General features: G+C 44.3%; 1 protein-coding gene across 5 annotated transcripts in view; it reads left to right on the top strand.

Moving 5' to 3' along the window:
- Positions 1–20,400, top strand: part of arhgap5 (Rho GTPase activating protein 5) — a 37,880-nt gene that overhangs the window by 2,826 nt on the left and 14,654 nt on the right. For all 5 annotated transcript variants that reach the window (XM_046412164.1, XM_046412163.1, XM_046412165.1 and 2 more), the window contains exons 2-3: positions 2,386–6,335; positions 8,260–8,413. In XM_046412164.1, coding sequence (XP_046268120.1) covers positions 2,601–6,335; positions 8,260–8,413 — 3,889 coding nt within the window. In that variant the 5' untranslated portion in view covers positions 2,386–2,600. The remainder of the gene's footprint in view (positions 1–2,385; positions 6,336–8,259; positions 8,414–20,400) is intronic.

Below are 20,400 nucleotides of genomic sequence, written 5' to 3'. Positions count from 1 at the left end.
GAAAAGGCTATTTTTACCTAAAAATCCAGCCGGGTGCATCTTTTAAAGGTCTACCATCCTTGGCAGCGTGTTCTGCTGTTTTTCGGGGCTTAACAGCATTTAGTCATCTCTAAAACCAGCTTGCCAAGTGATACCTTAATCCCCCTCGGAGCCTCACAGTGAATAGACTAATCATGATGCACAAGGCTACTTTTAGCTATTAGTGCAGCACAAATGCAGTTTGGGCTGATCTGTTGACTGTGTGCAGTGATAGGACCATCACAGGCTCCATCCAGGTGTTTACAGTATACAGCTAAATGGCTAGCACTGCGACCGTACTCTTCTTCATACAAGTTAGCATTTATTATATCGACCCTGTGCGTTGAACATACACTTTGATATTGACAAAAATGCAGAACAGATGTCTGGATTTGGGTGACTGCTCTTCCTAAACACTGTGATTTGGATGGGAATCGGGAGGAATGTAGAGCTATAATAATCAGTTGGTTGGTTAATGAACAGGAAATTGATAGAATTCAGTTGTTGTAATCGGTGGTTTTAGTCTCTTGCCAAGTAAAATCCCAAATTTGTCCTTATTGCAGGGTCATCAGTGAGAAGAGTGGCTCATTTAGTCTCATAAATTCATCTTCTGCGGTTGTTTTGGCTGTTAGGGTGTTAGGGAGGGTGACATCACATGGACTCAGCCATTTTAAAGTCAACAATTACTAAATAAACAAAAGCCTAATAAATGAATGTGCAGTGCTTAACCTGTTCCTAAGCTCAGATACACTTGGCTGCCTGCTGCAGCCAGGTGTGGCTTTTGTAGGGCTAGTGCTTAGACTTGTAAACCTGACTTGCTGGTCTGTTTGCCCTCTGACAACATCTCATGTCCTAGTTGCGTTTGAGGTGCTTCTGGTTGGAGTTGCCCAAATTATAGCGTAAATGACTGAACTTTTAATGGCACGTTTCCTGTAGTTAATTAAGCAGATTTCCCATAGCTTCCACTAAGGTTGTGCTCAAGTGCGTTTAGTCTCAGTTATTTGCACTTTTCGGTGTTAGATAATTGAATTTTGTGAGTAAGATCTATTCATCCTCCTTTTTTTGGAATTCTGAACAGATTTCCATAAGTGTTGTTTGCTTCTTAAAGTCGCTGTAGATCTCACAAAAAGTATATTTCCTTGCACAAAACCCCACAGGTGACATCATCACCTTGGCCTCCATAAACACTCAGGGGAACCCTCATTGCTTCATCTCAGTGGGCCAAATTCCTTCTTCAGCACAGTTTCTCAGGCTCAGCATGCCATCGTGCTGCAGCTAGCAGTTCCAGCTCACGCTGGCAAATTCACTGGCTGATTGCCATCGCTCTGTAAAACACAACAATGACTGCAATTCTTTCTGCAGTTATCAGTTATCAGCCTCTAGTTAGGTCATGGAAGGGTTCAGACTTATTTGACTGTAGCAATCCCAGATAATACTGACAGAAAGGTTGCATGGTCAGGCAGAAGCATATGCAAAATTTTTACCTTCTGCAATCGGTAGTAGCTGAATATTTGTATTGTCAGCAGCGAAACATTTCATTTCACCAGGTTGTTAATGTTGAATAGAGAAGGTACAGGCAGCAGAATCACTTTGTCCCATGAATAATCAAGGCTGTCAATTAGACTTAATAATCATGACCAGAATATCAGGCAAAGTATATTACGAGAACGGCAGGCAAAATAATCAGGATTATGCGTTGAGTCCTAATCATGTAACCGTGGGATGTGCCGATGATGATGGCAAATCTGTGAACTGATTTATTTTCTCTGTTTCATTCTCGCAGCGAAGCAAATCATTTCTAGGTCAGTGACTGTCAAAGGGCTGGAGTTGCATGCCATTTTTATCCTGCCTCGGCACAAATTGGTTGAAAGCACTTCTTTTTCTCCACGAGGGGAAAAGTGACATTGCTGAGCATGGCCCGTGATTGAATTACTCTCCCTTTCTCTTATATAAGTTGTACTCTTACACTTAGGTTGTTGTTTTCTATTTTGGTTTTCCATGAGGCTCTTTCATCAAAATTTTTATATTATGGAAGTGTGAGACCAGCGCATTAACTAATACATGAAAGGCAAATCAAAAGACTTTTATGAAGCTTTAACTGTTCATTCTGCACAAGTGCGATAATGTGTACCTTTTGTCTGCTTTTGTAACAACTGTGTAATGCCAGATTAACATGTCTGATTTGTTGTTTTAAATCACCACAACATGCACACATATACGTGTGTGTCCCACAGGGATATGAAGAGAAACAAAAGCTAATTATATTATTTGTGATAAAGAGACTCCAATGCTCTGAGGAGAAATCAGTGCAAATATGTTTTTTGTTTGTTTTGCTTTTATCTTAATTGTGAATTCTGTGTCTTGCAGGCAGGTGATAAAAGCCGAAGCCGGCTGTTCTATCCCAGCTTAAACAAGACCCTGGATAGAAACTGAGAGACATACCAAGAGTTGGAGGGGGATTCACCACTACCAAAGGAAAATCAGAATGAAAGTGCCTCTGTACCACTGATGAGCGGAACTGGAATGATATCTTGACCTTTTTTCCTCGACGTGACCAAGTTAGCAATGAGCGGGGGGATATAATGGCCAAGAACAAGGATGCGCGCCCCCCGACATTCGCCGTCAGTGTGGTTGGCCTCTCGGGGACGGAGAAGGAGAAGGGAAATTGTGGCGTGGGCAAGTCCTGCCTGTGCAATCGTTATGTGCGTCCTGATGCAGACAGCTACTACTCGGAGCACACCTCAGTGCTGAGCACAATAGACTTTGGGGGACGTGTGGTTAACAATGACCACTTCCTGTACTGGGGGGAAGTGTCCCATCGAGGGGATGATGGGTTGGACTGTAAAATCCAAATCATTGAACAAACAGAGTTCATTGACGACCAGACGTTTCTTCCGCATCGGAGTACGAACCTGCAGCCGTACACCAAACGGGCAGCAGCAACAAAGCTACAGTCGGCAGAGAAGCTTATGTACATCTGCACAGATCAGCTGGGCTTGGAGCAGGACTTTGACCAGAAGCAGATGCCTGATGGGAAGCTGAACATCGATGGCTTTATGCTCTGCATTGATGTTAGTAAGGGTTGCAATAGGAAATTTGATGACCAAATGAAATTTGTCAACAGCCTCTACTCCCAGATTGTCAAGTCAAAGAAGCCTATCGTTGTTGCTGCCACAAAATGTGATGAGTGTGTGGACCAGCACCTGAGGGACCTTCAGGCTTTTGTTGCCAGCAAGAAGAATCTGCTGCTAATTGAGACATCTGCACGCTCCAATGTCAACGTGGAGCTCTGCTTCAATGCCCTCATCCAGCAGCTGGACAAAACAAGGGGCAAGCCAAAAACTGTGCCATACCTGGAGGCTTATAAAGTCCAACGGCAGCTTGTTGCCTCAGTAACAGATAGATTTGAGAAATTGATGGTACACACGCTGAGAGACTACCACACCACTTGGAAAACAGTGTCCAATAACCTGAAGGGCCAGCCAGACTATGATGAGTTTATCACTTTGGAGGGCTCCAGGAAAGCACGCAACATGTTCACAAAGCACATTGCACAACTAAAGCAGGAGCACATCAAGAGGAGGAGGGAAGAGTACCTGACAACACTACCGAAAACCCTTAACAACCTCCTCAATAACCTGGACGAGGTGGAGCACCTCTCCTGGCCTGAGGCACAGAGTGTAATCCGGAACCGGCCTGATTTCCAGTACTGGTTTGTGGTTCTTGAACATACACCGTGGGATGAGACGGACCACATTGACAACAGTGACCGCAGGATACCCTTTGACCTCCTCGATACACCTGATGGTGAGAGAATTTACCATAACCATGTCCAGCACCTGCTGTCTGAGAAGAGAAGGGTGGAGATGAAGGAGAGGTTCAAGAAGACGCTGGAGAGAGTTCATTTTATTAGTCCAGGGCAGCCCTGGGAGGAAATCATGTGCTTTGTCATGGAGGACGAGGCCTACAAGTACATCACGGAATCAGATAGAAGGGATGTTTACTGTAGACACCAGCAGGAAATAGTTGAAAGGGCCAAAGAGGATTTTCAGGAAATGCTTTTTGAACATGCTGAGTTATTCTATGACTTGGATCTGAATGCCACCCCCAGCTGTGATAAGATGAGCGAAATTCACAGTGTACTGAATGAGGAGCCCAGATACAGAGCACTGCAGAAACTTGCCCCAGATAGAGAGTCACTCCTCCTCAAACACATTGGGTTTGTTTACCATCCCACTAAGGAGACATGCCTGAGCGGACAGAACTGTGTGGATCTGAAAGTGGAGCAGGTTTTAGCAAACAGGCTGGTGCAGCTCGACCATGGACGCTCTAATCTTTACTATAACAGTGCCAACATTGATAAGATCAACCTGTGCCTCCTGGGAAGGGAGGGTCTTTCACAGGAACTGGCAAATGAGATCCGAGCTCAGTCTACTGATGATGAGTACGCCCTGGATGGTAAAATTTATGAACTGGAGCTTCTTCCTGTGGATGTCAACTCCACACTTCTCTTCAGCCATACGTGGGTCAACACTTTCAAGCCACATGGCTGTTTTTGTGTGTTTAACTCCATAGAGTCCCTCAACTGTATTGGAGATTGCATAGGCAGGATCAGAGCAGAGATAGCACAGAGTAGGAGAGACAGGTTTGCTCAGCCCCTACCATTCATTCTCATCCTGGCAAATCAGAGGGACAATGTTTGCAAAAACATACCCATCCTGAGACACCAGGGCCAACAGCTGGCAAACAAGTTGCAGTGCACCTTTGTTGACATCCCGTCTGGGGCCTTTCCACGTAAATTCACAGAGTTCCAAATTAAGCAGGGTCTGCGAGCAGTCCTGGAGGGGCTAAAGCATAATTTTGACGTCTTGGCCCCTCTACCCTCCATCAAAGACATGTCTGAGACGGACCTTAGGATAGTCATGTGTGCCATGTGCTGGGATCCTTTCAGTGTTGACCTCATCCTCTCGCCTTTCCTAGACTCACATTGCTGTAGTGCAGGGCAGCCAGGCCAGAGCAACACATTGATACTGGACAAGATCATTGGAGACAGCAGGAGGAGGATCCAGGTCACTGTCCTCTCCTACCACTCTGCCATTGGTGTCCGCAAAGATGAACTGGTGCACGGCTACATTTTGGTGTATTCTGCCAAACGCAAGGCCTCTATGGCGACCCTGCGGGCGTTCCTGGCCGAAGTCCAGGATGTTATCCCCGTCCAGATGGTGGCGATCACAGACAGTCAGGCCGACTTTTTTGAGAATGATGCCATCAAGGAGTTGATGACGGAAGGAGAGCACATTGCCACAGAGATTGCTGCCAAGTTTACAGCCCTCTACTCACTGTCACAGTATCATCGTCAGACGGAGGTTTTTACACCCTTCTTTAATGAAGTGCTGGAGAAAAAGCCGAGCATTGAGAGTTCCTTCCTGTTTGACAGCTCGTCGCGGGAGTGCACCACTGGTGCCAGTGAAGACGTCTTCCCCACCTCGCCGCATAGCCATTCGCCAGCTTACAACACCTATTACCCAGAATCTGATGACGACAATGAGGCTCCCCCACCTTACAGCCCAATAGGTGACGATGTTCAGCTTCTTCCCACACCCAGTGAGCGGGCCAAGTACCGGATTGACCTAGAAGGAAATGAGTACCCAGTCCATAGCACGCCTGTTGGAGACCATGAACGCAACCACAAAGTGCCTCCACCTGTCCGGCCCAAACCAGTGCTCCCCAAACACAATGTCAAAAAGCTGGACCCCAACCTTCTCAAAACCATTGAGGCTGGCATGCGAAGCAACCGTAGGATGCCACGTGGTCCAATGGCACATGCAGAGGACGTGGAGGCGTCAGACAACTATGCAGACCCTGTGGACACCTTGCAAAGGTCCAGGGGCTTCCACAATGACGACATATATGCTGTACCTGATGACACACACAGTCGTCTGGTCAAAATAAGAAACTCCTTTGGTGGGCTACATGGGCTCCATGGTGTAGGAGAGGAGGAGAATGGTTTTGACAGGAAGTCTCAGGCTGGACGGCGGCCCTCAAAATATAAACATCGCTCTAAAATCTTGTTCAGCAAGACAAAGGCCTACCAAAGACGATTCCACTCTGACAGCGATGGGGAGGAGTCGGGACCTGCCACGCAGAAAAAGAAAAAGGGAAGAGCCCACCGGGGCAGCGAGGAGGACCCACTGCTGTCCCCTGTCGACCCCTGGAAGGGTGGGATAGACAACCCCGCCATCACCTCCGACCCCGAGCAGGATGATAAGAAGATGAAGAAAAAGAAGACACCCAAGACGCCAAAGGAACAGAAGAAGGTAAGTCTTGTCTGTCGCAAATCTGACTCTTGAGGAGTTTTTAATGGCAGGTTAGTCTTAGCAAACAGAACGGCTTGAAAGGGCTTTACAGAACACCATAAGTTAGACTGTAGGAAGACGGTAAAGATTTTTATTTTTTTAAGAGTGACTGAAAGTGGGCTTTGGTGCGTTGAATGTGACTGAGAGAAGGAAAGAGTGTGTATGTGAAGGACAGCAGAACACAGTGTGTGTTGTTGTGTGTGGGTGCGCGATGCAAGCAAATTTCCTTCTTTAATAGGCCCGGGACTCATGATGAGAATAAACTAATTTGATAATTGATTGGTCAGCCCCACTGCTGAAATGGTTTATGAGTCTCGCCCCCATCTTACTGGCCCCAGACAGCCAATAAAACGCTTGATAAAAGACGCACCGTTGAAGACAGTATGGCTCTGACTGTGTAATTTCAGTGCAGGGGCTGCATCTATGATATGATACCTGCGTAGTCTTTACAATAGCTCTCCAAAGACTGGTCTCAGACTGCGGACTACAAATATGTAAGCAAGTGATTTGGATTTAGCCACGATGCATGTCGATACAAATACTGTATGCATACACATGTTGGAGGGCTAAAACTGAGACTTGAACCTTAGGCTCTGCTTTTGGCAGCCCTACATTAGACAAACACATGAACAAATTAGGAAACATGTTAGAGTTAATCACAGCCTAATGCACCCATGTACAAATTCTTAACAAATTACTTAACTTACTTAAAGTACTTTCACATTAGAGATAAAAGACTGGATACTCAGACAGTTTTTATGAATTAAATTCAGCATCATTAAACTTCACATCTGATTTTAATTTTGTTTTTGGTCACTTGAATATGATACACACAAAATCTGTCTGTTGGCAATACTGCTGTGTAGCAAATGCAGTGCGCGCATGCATGCGAGTGAGCGAGCGTTCTGGCATGAGTCAGATAATAGTGTGTAAATCAGTATAGAACCAGCCGACGGCACTGCTGGGCTTCGTGAATGCAGGGCATTGTTGGAACATTCAAACTGCCTTTGATAATCAGAGAGAAGGGTGAAAAGAGAACCGCAAGGTACAAAATGGAAGGTGTTTAGTTGCCATCCTGGCCAATTAGAGAGGACTGCTGTAGGCATGACAACACTTTGAAGAGCAGAGGAGTGTGGGAAATCAAAGCCACCTCGCTACCTCGTTACTCGTCCCAGCTTCGTTCTTGAAAAACAGTTTTGTCTGTTGTTGTCGTCTTTCTTCTCGTCTTCCTCCGCATGGACCTCCCTCTGCTTTCTCCCTCTTTCCCATCATCCCACCAACTTTCTTTCTGATTCATTTCCCGATTGTCCTCATCCTCCTCTTCCTCTCCTCTGATATGTTCTGCCTTCTCATCACCCTGTCTACTTTATTTCTGCTCTCCCTTGCGTCTCTTTCTCAATTCCCTCTTTTATCCCTCTCTCCATGCTTTTCCTTTCCACTTTTAAACTTATTTATCCTTTCCCTGGTCTGCCTTTTCTTTCCATTCATGCATTATTATCATCCCAACTTAGTACCTTCTCTTGTCTCTCATCCATCATCCCATTTGACTTATTTCCTCTTTTTCTGTTCCTCAGCCTCCTTTTCTTCATGTTACTTCCCCATTCCTTCCTCCTGTTTTTCCATCATCCTCCCTTCTTCTTTTTTTCTCCCTTTCCTTTTCTTTGTTTACCCTTTTCTGTCTCTTTTCTCTACCTGCTCTCTCTCTCTCTTCCTCATTTCCATCCTCCTTTCCACTCTTGTCTTTCCTTATTTCTTTGCTTTATTACTTCTCTTATTCCCTCCATCCTTCCTGCTTTTTTCCTCTTTCACCCTCACTCTCTCCTTTTGCCTTGGGTCCTGTCATATCATCTGATCCCTCTTCTTGTTCTCTCATCCTCCTTTATAGCCGAAATCTTCCAAGCCCCCCAAGCCACTGTACCCGCCCACCCGGAGAACCTGGGAGAGCAACTACTTTGGCGTTCCCCTGCAGAACCTCGTGACCCTGGATCGACCCATCCCCCTCTTCATCGAAAAATGTGTCGACTATATTGAGCGCACAGGTGAGTCATGTGTTTTGATCAGTTTCTCCTCCATGCTGCCTTCTGCCTGCGTGTTCAGATGCAGCCAGACTCTCTCTGGTATTTGGTAACTTTCAAGGCACAGCCGGTTTGTTGTTGCATGCAAACGCTCTGTGCCTCATGCCTCTCATTTCTCTCCAATTGAGTAACTGGGAGAGAAGGGTGGATGGAATGGAGGAGGGTGATATAAGGAAGGTCCTAAATGAATGTAAAGAAGGCTCACGTCACGGCTATGATGTCACTCTGATGTTTTGTTTGGTCTGTCAGCCAGCCTGCTCAGTACAAGTCAATCTCAGTTCAGTGAGCTTTACTGCACAGCACAGCGTTTGATGTGTCGCCAAAGCTCTGCTGGAGTGATCACAAAATGAGATGATGAAAGATTACCAAGATCAGAGCACTGATTGAGGAATTGCAGTAGAGAGATTCACATAGAAATGCTCCATCCATTAATCAATGGTACACAAGAGGGGAAAAAGTCAAGGGGGTTTTACTTTTATAGCCCACAATCCCAAATCACATCCTCAGAGGGCTTTACAGTCTGTATGGTGCAGGACACCTCCATACAAAGGTCCATGGACAAATAGAAAATCATGTTAACCTTAATGATACTTGTAGATGTGATGAAGTAGTGCCGCCTGGTGACTGCTCAAGAATCTCTTTGTTATTCCACCCTTGTTGTGTCTGAAAGTACATCCTCCAAACAGTGTTATAATAGAGATACGGGCAAAAAAATGCAGCTTCCAAATTATGAAATGTGAGGCTGTGATGCTTTCCTGTCTTTTGTAAAAGTAAATTCACTCTGGTCTTATTCTGGAGAAATAAAGTTTTGAAATAAGACACGCAGCCTGTTTGCTCCACCTGGTGATGCAGGCACCCAGTGCATGCTGGGTATTTGCCTGGCTTCCTGCCCAGTCCTCCTCCCAAAGTCTAAGAGATACCTCAGCAAAGTCATGGATCAGTCTGATAGATATTTATGCACAGTGGGGTGGACACTTTATCCAGAGTGTCTCAGAGCCTCTTAAGAGTGTTAATTTTCCTTATAGGTGACTGCAGTGAGATTCAAACCTGCAGCCCAGACAGTTTTGACAGCCTTGCTCCTCACATTTAGTCATGCAAGGCACAAAGCTTCCCCACTGCCTGTTAAAGACCAAAGCAGCTACCCAAACTGTTACTTTTTCCTTCTGACTGCAGAAATTAATATTTTAAACATATTTAATATTTCATGTGCTTGTTGCATAATGTATTTACACACGGTCCAGTACTCTTTTTCCATGTTTAGTGCCTTTGAATAAGCTCTAAGAAGCCAAAAGGGTCTCTTCAGTCAGATTTTTTTAAACTATCTGCTGATGTGAGGTTTCCTGTCAAGGTTTTGGTGGCGCCTGTTTGTGTGTTCAATTCAGGATCAGATGGAGTATTTGTGAAAATTAAAGTATGACTTTTTGATGTATTTAGATCTTGTTTAAAGGACAGTTTTGTAATCGTACAGCTGTGACCAAATGGACTTAGGAACCCCTCCGCTGTCAACATAAAAGTCCCCTCAACACAAGACTCAAAACACGTCTTATCACCTTGTCCCCCTCCAATGTGAAGCCATATGTGCAGCAAATGTGTTGTATGTCCTTTTAAAGGAGGTATTTCCTGTCTTCCTTCTGGTTTTCGCAGTAAGTGTGTGGCTCTGTTTTGAAGGTAGCGTTTGTGTCTTTTCGTTTTGGGGCTGTTAATTCCTGTCCTGAAAATCCCTTCCGAATATGTTTTGATATTCAGCTGGGTCTACATGAGCCCGTCGGTGGCTGCCAACCAAATTTAGGATTTATCCCAGCGCTGTACGTGTGTGGGTTTGTGTGCGCGCGTGTGTGCGGACGCCTGCCAGCTGACAGCAGTGTATTGCAGATTTCATGGCTAGTGCTGTGAAACCCTCTAAGTCCAGACGGTCTGTTTGGGCGGATTTAACAGCTTTTTCCCCCTCCCCTCTTTTTGTGGAATATCATTTCTCACCAGACACAGCAAGAACATCTTAGTGCTTTTTTAAAAAACCTGCTGTTGTGTAAGGTGCTTCATATCCAGACAATTTCAGAGCTTTTACAACTTGGTGAGACCTTTCAGGTTCTATTTCTCTTATGGTGTCTGTGTAACAGACATATTTGAGTATAACATATTTGAGGTTATAGACCAGAGGGTGGGGACATCCTGTGACTGGAGAGAGTTGTAGAGATGCACCTGACTAATGTCTGCTAAAATAAGATGGTGAGTGTGACCTCAGACCTCTGAGCAGCGTAGGAGGAGAGAGAGACTGTCCCAATGGGAATCATTAAAACATCACTGCTGTATTGTGCTGTTGTTTCTTTATCCTTTTATCCAGACACGTGTCACATTAATTGGGGTGAAAGTGTGGAAGCACTCGTTCTCTTTATGATGGTCCATTCAGTGGTGTTTCTTCCTCTGGAAATAAAGCCAGAGAAAAGCTTTTGTTTTATGTGTTGATCTGTGGCTTCATTGTAACCTACAGAAATTTGATCCGTTAAAGGAAAATGATGCCATAATTTTCCAGCTGAGACGTGTGTGAGAGTCTGTCTCACCACCGTAATAATAAGTCCAACACTGAAAGTCTTCTGTGAGTATTTATCCATATTTTCGTTATTGTTGTTAGTCACCCACCAGCAGTCCTATGATGTCTGTCTGTCGACCAATCAGAGGCTGTTTCTCACTTTTTTTTGGATTAACTTTTAACTTTTTGTAATATGCCTCACAGTTTCCTAGAAGCAAAGGTGACATATTGGAATTATAATTGATATAATTATTATTTATTTTGTTTAAATAGTAACTTAATCCCCTTCTAAAGACATTCCTGATGAATGTTTTTACCAGCAATTCCTTTTGTTTGTAAAACTCTTGGATTAATCAACTAATTGTTTCACGTCTACAGAAAATAACTGAATGAGATGAGGCCACAATGTAAATGAACCATAATTGCAGCTCTTGTGTGGTCACTGCTTTCTGTTTTCGGTTGCAGAGAGGGGTGGTAAACTCCCAGAGGCCAGACTGCTGCTTGGTTTAGTTTAACCACATGTAATAAGCTGCCAGCCGAGAGGCACAGAGGCAGCGAGGTGATGATAGCTGTTTGTGGTGCCTGTGGTTTCAGACCAGAAAGTGTGAGAGGAAAAACTGTGAATTTGTGTGTGTGTGTGTGTGTGTGTGTGTGTGAGAGAGAGGGTGGCTGTAAATGTGACTGAAAGTGCGAAGACGTGGAACTGTGATGCTGTGTCTGACCTTTATTTGGTGGGTTTGTGTAAGTGATAAGACAGGTTTATACGTCAGCTCCTTCCAGCCCGGTACATGTGACGCTGATGCAGAACTTTTCAGGGGTTTTAAATTAAAAACTCAACATGACGGTTTCCAGGAATCGGCTAATTAAACGTATATCTGCATCAGGAGTTTTGTGTGTAGCGTCAAGGAAATGTTAACGAAACTTAGAGATAAAACACCTCCATTAAATAAGGATGATGCTTGTTCTGCACACCCTGCATCTCTGCCTCCTGTTAGAAGAGATCTGCTTGTTATCATTTTTAGTGCGTTCCAGTCACCACATTCTAATTATAATACGACTTACAGGCTTCCCAAGGGCTTTGCAGAATCCCTTAAAGGCTTGTAGATTTTAAGAAAAATTAACCAAAGCCTTCAAGGTGTCTGAGAGAGAACGGATGGCCTTGAAAACAGTTTTAAATTAAAACTCAGCAACCAAATTTGTCAACATGGCTCCAGAGGAAAACCCTGGGATGCTTTATGGGATGGGATGCAGTTACTGGCTTTGACGTGACAAATTAAACCATAGACACACATAATGTCTTACATTGTCTTGCCTGAGAAAATGTCAAAAGAATTCTGCTCTACTTTTGTCATCAGTGCTTATCTTAAAATGTCTCCCAGCTGCTGACGTCGCTCCTCCTCCACCTGCCTGCTCAGCTCAGGCGATGGCAGGCGAACGTCCTGCTGCTGTGAAGTGGTATCAAACACGATTGTATCAGAGTAGTTTTTTTTGTCACAGCTCACCGTCTGATTCTTCTTCAGCTAACAGATGAGTTTTTATCATGTGTTTATGTATTGACCATCCATGTGTACTTGTTTTCGCTTATGGATGTATGGTCACATATTGAGGATGCAAGATGTATAAGAAAGCATAATGGAGGATGATAAAGTGTCTATCTGTGCAAGTTAATTAAAGTAAATAGGTTACATGGAAGGCATTGAGAAAAAGCTAGTGGAACAAAGTAAGAAAATATTGGCAGACCATGCTGACAGGGTGGCGGAGGCTATTGGTCTGTGCTCTCGGCACAGTTTTGTTGTCAGAGTTTTCACCAGCTGTCAGAAGTGCCTCCTCAGGTAATGATACAGTCTGAGGTGAAAACTGTTTAGATGATGGGGGGATCCTTGTTGAGTGACCGAGGAATAAACCCTGCCTGGACACCTGTATGTCAGCACATCCACACAGACTCTTTTTTCTCTGAGAAACTGATTGTGTGTGAGGCTAAACGAGTCGACGGCAGATGTCTCAGACAGTTTGTCAGTCTCTAAACGCGGGAGCGTGTCTGTACCTTGGATATCTGTGTGTGTGTGTGTGTGTGTGTGTGTGTGTGTGTTTGTGTCCTTAACAGCACTGTGTTGAGTCCTGAACTTTCTCCAAAATGCAGCAGTCGTCGGATCATGCTTTTAGACGGGCACGCGGTCGACCTGTATTTTCTGCATTAAGCTTTCACTGTTATCCGTAGCGGCGTGCAGCAAGGTCAACGGAAGGGAAAACTTGAATTTGTACCACACTAGAATCCAATATTAAGGAGGCGCTGGGTCAGAGTGGCAGACACCTGATAATACTCCCGAGAGAGTAGTACTGTGGAAGAGAAATGAAAGCTAAAGAAGGAGGTAGAAGTATTTTTGAAGAGAGAATGAACAGTAAGTGGAAAGATGGTGACATGAGGTGCCTCTCAAAAGCCTCCAGCCCACGCACTCGGCAGCCTTCCTCTGTGTGATAGGTTGAACTGTTCAGACAGCAGTAGTAGCTTTTGAAAAGGGAAACGCGATGAGTTAGGTGTCCTCCAGCAGTCTCGGGTGGTAGAGAGGCTTTAAAAATGATAAAGTATAAATACAGCTCCGCCATCTAAACTTTTGATTTGAATGCTCATCCTGGAGCCGTTTCATTAATATACAGCGCAGGAGTGAATAATTAACTTTGAGTGCTCACTGATGCTGCGTACTGATGCAGATTCTTCATTTTCATATGCCAACTGCTGCCCTTTCAGCAGCACAGTAGCAGTGTTCAGTAATCAGACCGCTGCAGAAAAACAGACTGTTTTCAGCAAATGTAACAGCATCTGTGCATCTCATCAGCGTAAAACACTTATTCTCTTCCTTACTTCTCTTGATGGTGAAATGGTTCAGACAAAGTTAAGCAGGGCCAAAGCAGTGGAAGGGAGGCACCTGCTCACTTGTTTTCCTCTTCCGTAATGCCCTTTGTTGACACAAAATTGATGTCTTTTAAAAGGGCTAAAGCGCACACGTCCCAGCCTTCAGTCTGCATATATTTTAATCCTGTCCAAATGAGACCCTACTTAAATTGCACATTTATTAAAACATCCAGAGAAGGAAATTTCAGGCAGATTTAACTATCCAGCCCTCTGTGCTATGCCAAGCAGTCCTTGAAACTTGGCAACCGCTGGGCCCGAAGTCAGAAGGCACAATAGGGTTAATTTTTGTCAGGTGTGTTTTCATAAAATCCCTCAGAACATCAATCTGACGTTTGAGAATTAAACCTTTTGACAAACTGCGTCTTGGAGAAGAAGCGGAGCCTTTCAGACGATGAGCAGGCGGCCGCGGACTGCGTGAGCTGAGGCCACATGGTTCTCTGCTGCCGAACTCGATTAGAGAAGTTTTATTAAATGTTTCCTGTTCCCCAGAGACATGAAATGGTATTTGGCACGAAGGCTGGAGAGAGAGGGGAGAGCGATGATTAAATAGCTTTTTGATGTTGATGCATTTGGAAGTCCCATTGGTTGTTATCTTCCTCAGCACTTAGGATAATGTGAGGAGGGATGGATGGATGGATGGAGGGATGGAGGAGAGGAGTTTCTGTTCTCCACTTTTCAAAAGAACTGAATGAAACAAGTCTTAAACAAAGTTTGCTTGAGGAAGAATGTTGTATTTTGTTAAACTTTCTTTAATGCAGTCAGTTTATGTAATTTATCATTTTAGTTTTTAATTTCTTCTGTGGTTGTCAAATCATTTCTGAATCCCCTGGTAACAGGGCTTGGTGATTAATTTAGTCATCCTAACAGTACAGAGCAGGTGTTATTTTACTTTAGTGATGCTGGTATTGAACACCAACGATCATATCATTAAAATGAATCAGTGTGGAGGTTTTCATTCCCAACACTGTCTTTAAAATAATTTTAGCTTTAATTTTAGAGTTTAATTCATTCAATTTGCAGGTCTTTTACTGCCATTAAACTGCACAGAATATATTGGTAAAACAAAGCAGAACAAACAGATTGAGGCACTTTTAGTCATTTGGACATAATAAATTTCACTTTTTTTAATCAGTGCAGAAATGTATGTTTTTCTTTTTAAAGCAGTATGGTATTTTGATAAGTTACTGTTCATTTTAGTCTTTTGTGTCACTTGTGTTATGTGTTGTATTTAGGGAATAAATATTCTAGTTCACCATTTAACAAGTTTTATTGGTCCATACTCATGACAGACAACACTATCAGCTGGAATATTGAATTTCTCATGTCAGTGACTTTTGTTCTACACGTGTACATTTCCTCGGTCTGTTGTGATGATGGCAGATTTTGCAGATGCCCATTCGGTGTCTCACTGTGAAAGGTAGGGGGAACCCTGGCAGAAGCAGACTGGATTTTAACTTGGAACTCTGCTGGAGAATTATTCAGCAGCCATGTCAACCAGGCTTCATACAAAGCTGATTATTGCCTATTTTCAGCCTGCTTTGAAGTCAGATCAACACTCTGAGTCTGTAGCCGAGAAGAGCAATTTTGACGGGAGTGAAATAGGTTTTATAAAAATAATTCACAGATTTTTGAGCCCATCTCTGAGTGTGTACTTGAAGAATGTTGTCATTCATTGGAGCCAGAGGTTCAGAATTATATAAGAGGCTTCAAAAACACAACTGACAGGAGATGAGAAATAATATACTGTGTTCTTCTGCTCTTCCCTGTCAGTCATTCCACTTTATTCTGTCTCTGCCTCCAGTAGGAGAGAGGAGGAATCATGCAAAGTTGAAAATTGATTGGTGGTTGGCGTGCATCCCATCCTCATCTTTTTCTGTGTGTGTGTGTTTTTATTTTCCTGCTGGACTGACGTCATGTCCAATGGAAACACACTGACTGAGCTTCCTGCTCAATGGTGAGAGCAGCCAGTGCTCCCAGCAGCCTGACGGGACTGGTCTGACTGCCTGACCTGTGGCCTTCTGTGTGTCTGGGCAGGAAAACCGCTCACGTGTCGAACACTTTCTTTTTGCTTTCCTAAGAGAAGCAGTCACAGCCATGGGAGCTGCAGCAGCAGAGTGATTGTTGATCAAGGCTGCAGCTGGAGATTACTTTCACTTTGGTTGGTCACATTAGTGGTTCATATCAGTCATGCAAAGTCAGCGCTGGTTCAAGATGTGTCAGCAGACCAGTTTTGAATATTGTAAACAAAGAGTGATTAAATAACCCGGAGCCGCTTTGGTCCGGAACAACGGGTGTGTCCATGTCAACACGTCAGAGGGAAACCCTTACAGTTTACCTTACTGTCCTCACTAACTTTTTTTTGTCATATTGTCTAACTATGGGCCACATTGTAATATTTTATTCATATTTTTGATTTTATTCAATCACTTCAAATCTGTTATTTTTATAATAAAGACTTCTATCTGGTCTTGCCACAAAAGAATGAATAAATAACAAAAACAAAACAAAACAAAAAAAAAGCAAAAAACCAAAACACATCATAATCGGCACAATTTTTTGTTTTAAACAGCTATCTCAATCAGTGTATCTTTATTCCACACACGTAAATCCTTTCTGGAGATTTTCCTCCACTGAACCAGGAAGTCGCTGAGTACAGATTTCTTGACCTTTTTCCGATTACCTCCAGGTCACTGCTGAATCTCATTTTCTCACATGGATGCGTTCAGTGAACCTCTGTGGTTTGTGATATTTCAGCCCCAGCAGGTGATTTGTGCAGCACTATTTACATGACAGCAGTCGGCAGTGATTAACTGATTAACTTTCTACCGGTCTGCGGCAGATAAATTGTTCTGATGAAGCCGCTTCTGAAACCCTTGACCTTTTGTTGCAGCGATTTCGAAGCCGAGTTACAGCTGTAAACTTGTTTCCCAATACCTCCAAGTATATGAGTCACTGGCAGGTGATCTTTCCCAGTTAGAGGAGGAGTTACTGTAGGCTGAGGGGCTGATGGTGGAGCTGTGTGTGCGTGTTTCTGTGCGCACACTCTGCATTACATCCTGCTCCCTGGCCCGCAGTCTTAATCTCTTCCCTGTGGATTTCCTGGTCACTGACTCAGAGGCACTAAGAGATAAGAAAACGTGTGTGAGTGTGTGTGTGTGTCTGTGTGTCTGTCTGTGATGCCTGTGGCTGAATATTTGAACAGCCACTCCTCCATTACCGCCCGGCTCCTCTTTTTCCCGGTGAATAGGTGAAGCGGGGGCTGTCACCTCTTTCATCCAGGCTCCCCCTCCCTCTGGGCAAACTGTGCTCTTTCTGCCTGCCTTGTTCATCCTCTGTGTTTGTTTTCATGTGTTTGTTCTCTCTGACCATCCCCACAGAGAGGAGGAGAGAGAGAGATTGGCCTTCCTGCTGCCTTTGTAGTTTAGTTAATTGAATGCGATTGCTAGCTTTTGGCTTCAGCAATATTCTGACCACGACCTTCTCTCCATCCACAACAAGGTAGCTACACCCTTCACGCTGAACCTCTGTTTCTCTCACCCAAAACGTTTGCCTTTGAAAAGTTGTTTCCAGACTGAAAACAGAGCTTTTGGTGAACGATGACAGGAGCCCTCTCAGACACCATCGGGATAAATTTAACAGGACAGCTTTCTGTTGTCAGCTGCTGTCATTAGCCTGTGTGTTTATGTTCATGTTGTCAAACTAGTTTCCTGTTGCCTGTGCACGGGTACCATTGTGAGTCACTGTTTTATAAACCGTTCAGTCGTCTGACAACAGAAACAGAACAAATATGCAAATCGAACAACTGAATTCTTACTTGTGTTGAAAACTGAAATCTGCTTCCAAGTTAGAACCGATTAAAGAAGGTGTTAACCCTTTATTAGTGCACACAAACCCTACGCATCTACAAGGACGATTTTGCTGAAGCTTTGCTGTTGTTCTGCATATTGTTAGAGAGTACGGTGACTTTCGTCTTCTTGTTTGGTTCATCAAAGAGATTGAAAGTCGCTCATTGCGGCCCTGGCTGTGTTTGAATGAAGAAGAAGAGGACGGCACAGAATGGAGGTTTAAACAGCTGGAAAAGGGAGCAGAGTGGATTGACTGTCAGTCCAATCCTTGACATGCTGGCTGTGATGAAAGAGGAAGAAGAAGAGATTTTCCTGCTCAGTCTTTCCTTCTTTTTCTATTGCTTAAAGCGAGAGGGCAGTGCAGGGATTAGATTAAGGCAATCGGTTATGGTCCCCAGCATGAGTATTATGGGGAACAGACGAGGCCAGTTTGAGCTGGGCCGAGGGCTGCATGAGGCTCAGGGTGTGTGTGTGTGTGTGTGTGTGTGTGTGTGTGTATGTATGTGTGTGTGTCTTGAGGCAGGGAGAGGAAGAGTAAAAATGGGTGAGAGAGAGAAGCTAGTGTGATGCCACCTAGCTCCAAGGCAGTCATCTGGTCTAATGGGACTTGTGTGTTTGTGTGTGTGTGTGTGAGACAGGGAGAGTGTGTCCTGTGGCTGTATTTGAGCAGTCCAGTCCTCCATTAATTTGCCTTGAAAAGCCCTTATGTTGCCCTTCTCTCTCTCTCTTTCTTTATCCCTCTCTCATGTTCTCTGCCACACGCCGCCAGCCAGCATGTGAGCGTGCAGAACACAAACCAGAGGGTGAGCAGTAAAGTGAATATCAAGCAAGAGTCAAAGTGACCACGTGTGCATGGACTGCAGAATGAGCAATGAGAAGACACCGTATGAGTGTCTTTCCTTTGCTAAGTCCATCGTTTAGTTGACTATGGGACCAATAATCGGAAAGCTGCTGATAATCTTTTCATCTTTTGAACGATGAGCATTCAGCAGCTTGGAAACGTGATTTAACATCTGCTTGCACCTCAGTAATGTCGATTATTGTATGTTAGATCTGCACTCGTGTTTGTCCTCGCTGAAATTCAGATATTACAAAACCTTCCACCACACCTGCTCTGCTTCTCGCTGTTAACAAGACAGCAGTAAAAACGTCCCTGCTGGCTGCTAATGTCACCCCGTCTGAGCCAATCACGAGTGAAAATGTCGCCTTGTTTTCAGCTGGAACTGCACTTCTCGCTGAAAGCCTCAAACGATCTTGTCCCCATGTTTGGTCCAAATGGGATCAGCAGTGGGTGAGTTTCTGTCTGCTTTATTTGCAGCTTTTTTAAGCCTCAGTGAGTTTCTGCTTGTTTTCTGGTCTTCCCCCAGTGAGGGAACTGGTTCTAGCTTTAGTGGCATTAGGATGCATCTGCTTTTTGTTTCACATCTTGTGTGTAAGTGGATTGAGATTACAAAAAACGTGCATGCCTTATGACTGCAGCTGGCAGTGTTTTGTTTTTAATTGGGTTGTGATTATGGCCTTACGTAACCAGAGAAACATCCACAGTTGGTTGAATTTCAAAAATTGTTAGGTTTTTTTGGCACAGTGGTGGACTCCAATCAGTCTTTAAATTAGACTGAGAGCACAATGCTGATTTAAAAACAGTCAGAAATGCCATTAAAGGTGCTCAGACTGTAGAAAAAACAGGCAAGAAAAGTGTAACAGTCCTTTAACAGCTGCACACTGGCTGTAAGTGGAAATGTGTTGAGAGGATTTCGAAGTCCTGCTGTTACAGACATGTCAGTCTGTCGCCCTTCTGAGGGCCACTGACCTCACCGAGCACCTTGCTGCAGGCTACACACACACACACAGCAGCCGCAGTTGTGTGTGTGTGTGTGTTTCTGATGATGTGGTAGCATTGATGAAGGTCTCTGGAGGGCGTTTAGTCGACCATGTTGTACAACACAAGCTAGTCCTCCTCCATCCTTTTCTCTGTCGATTCTCTCCATCCTCTCCTCCCTCGTTTCTCAGTCCTCCCTTCCTGTCTCCCTCCAGTCTCTCACCTCTCTCGTTTCTCCGACTTCTCTCCATCTCATCATTATCTCCTCTCGCCATCCTCTCTGCCCCCTTGTCGTATGTGTGTGTGACGTCTGATGTGTGTGTGTGTGTGTGTGTGTGTGTGTGTGTGCGCGCGCATGTGGTGCTCTGTGTGTGTAAAAACTCATTCACGTTGGAATAGTTGAAGTATCCTGACCCACGGTTGTTGTCCTCCTCGTCATCACGTCAGACATGCGTCATGGCTGGACAGACAGAAAAGGACAGGGCGCCAAACTTTGTGTCTGTTGTTGATAGTTGGTGCCATTTGTGTTTGTGTTGTGTTCAAATCTGTTTTGTTAGACCTTAGTATCATCCATCACATCATTCTGCTGCAGGGTTAGAGAAAATAATCAAACAATACTGACATGAATGAAGGACAAAACAGAAAGTGAACACAGGTGTGTGTGTGTGTGTGTGTGTGTAAATAGAGCAGTAGTGAGGTAGCTGCAGCTTGACGGCTCTATTTATAATCCTGGCCCATCTGTCTCTGTTACATTTGAAATTAGTGTGCGTGTGTGTGTTTGTGTGTTTGTTGTCAACTGCTCCTGTTCCTTCCTGAAAGCTGGACATCTGTCCTCCTGTCAGCACACAC

This window comes from Scatophagus argus, chromosome 15 (genome assembly GCF_020382885.2).
Source record: "Scatophagus argus isolate fScaArg1 chromosome 15, fScaArg1.pri, whole genome shotgun sequence".
Taxonomy (NCBI): domain Eukaryota; kingdom Metazoa; phylum Chordata; class Actinopteri; family Scatophagidae; genus Scatophagus; species Scatophagus argus.
Note: the sequence above shows the minus strand (reverse complement) of the source record. Positions and strands in the feature narration are given on the sequence as shown.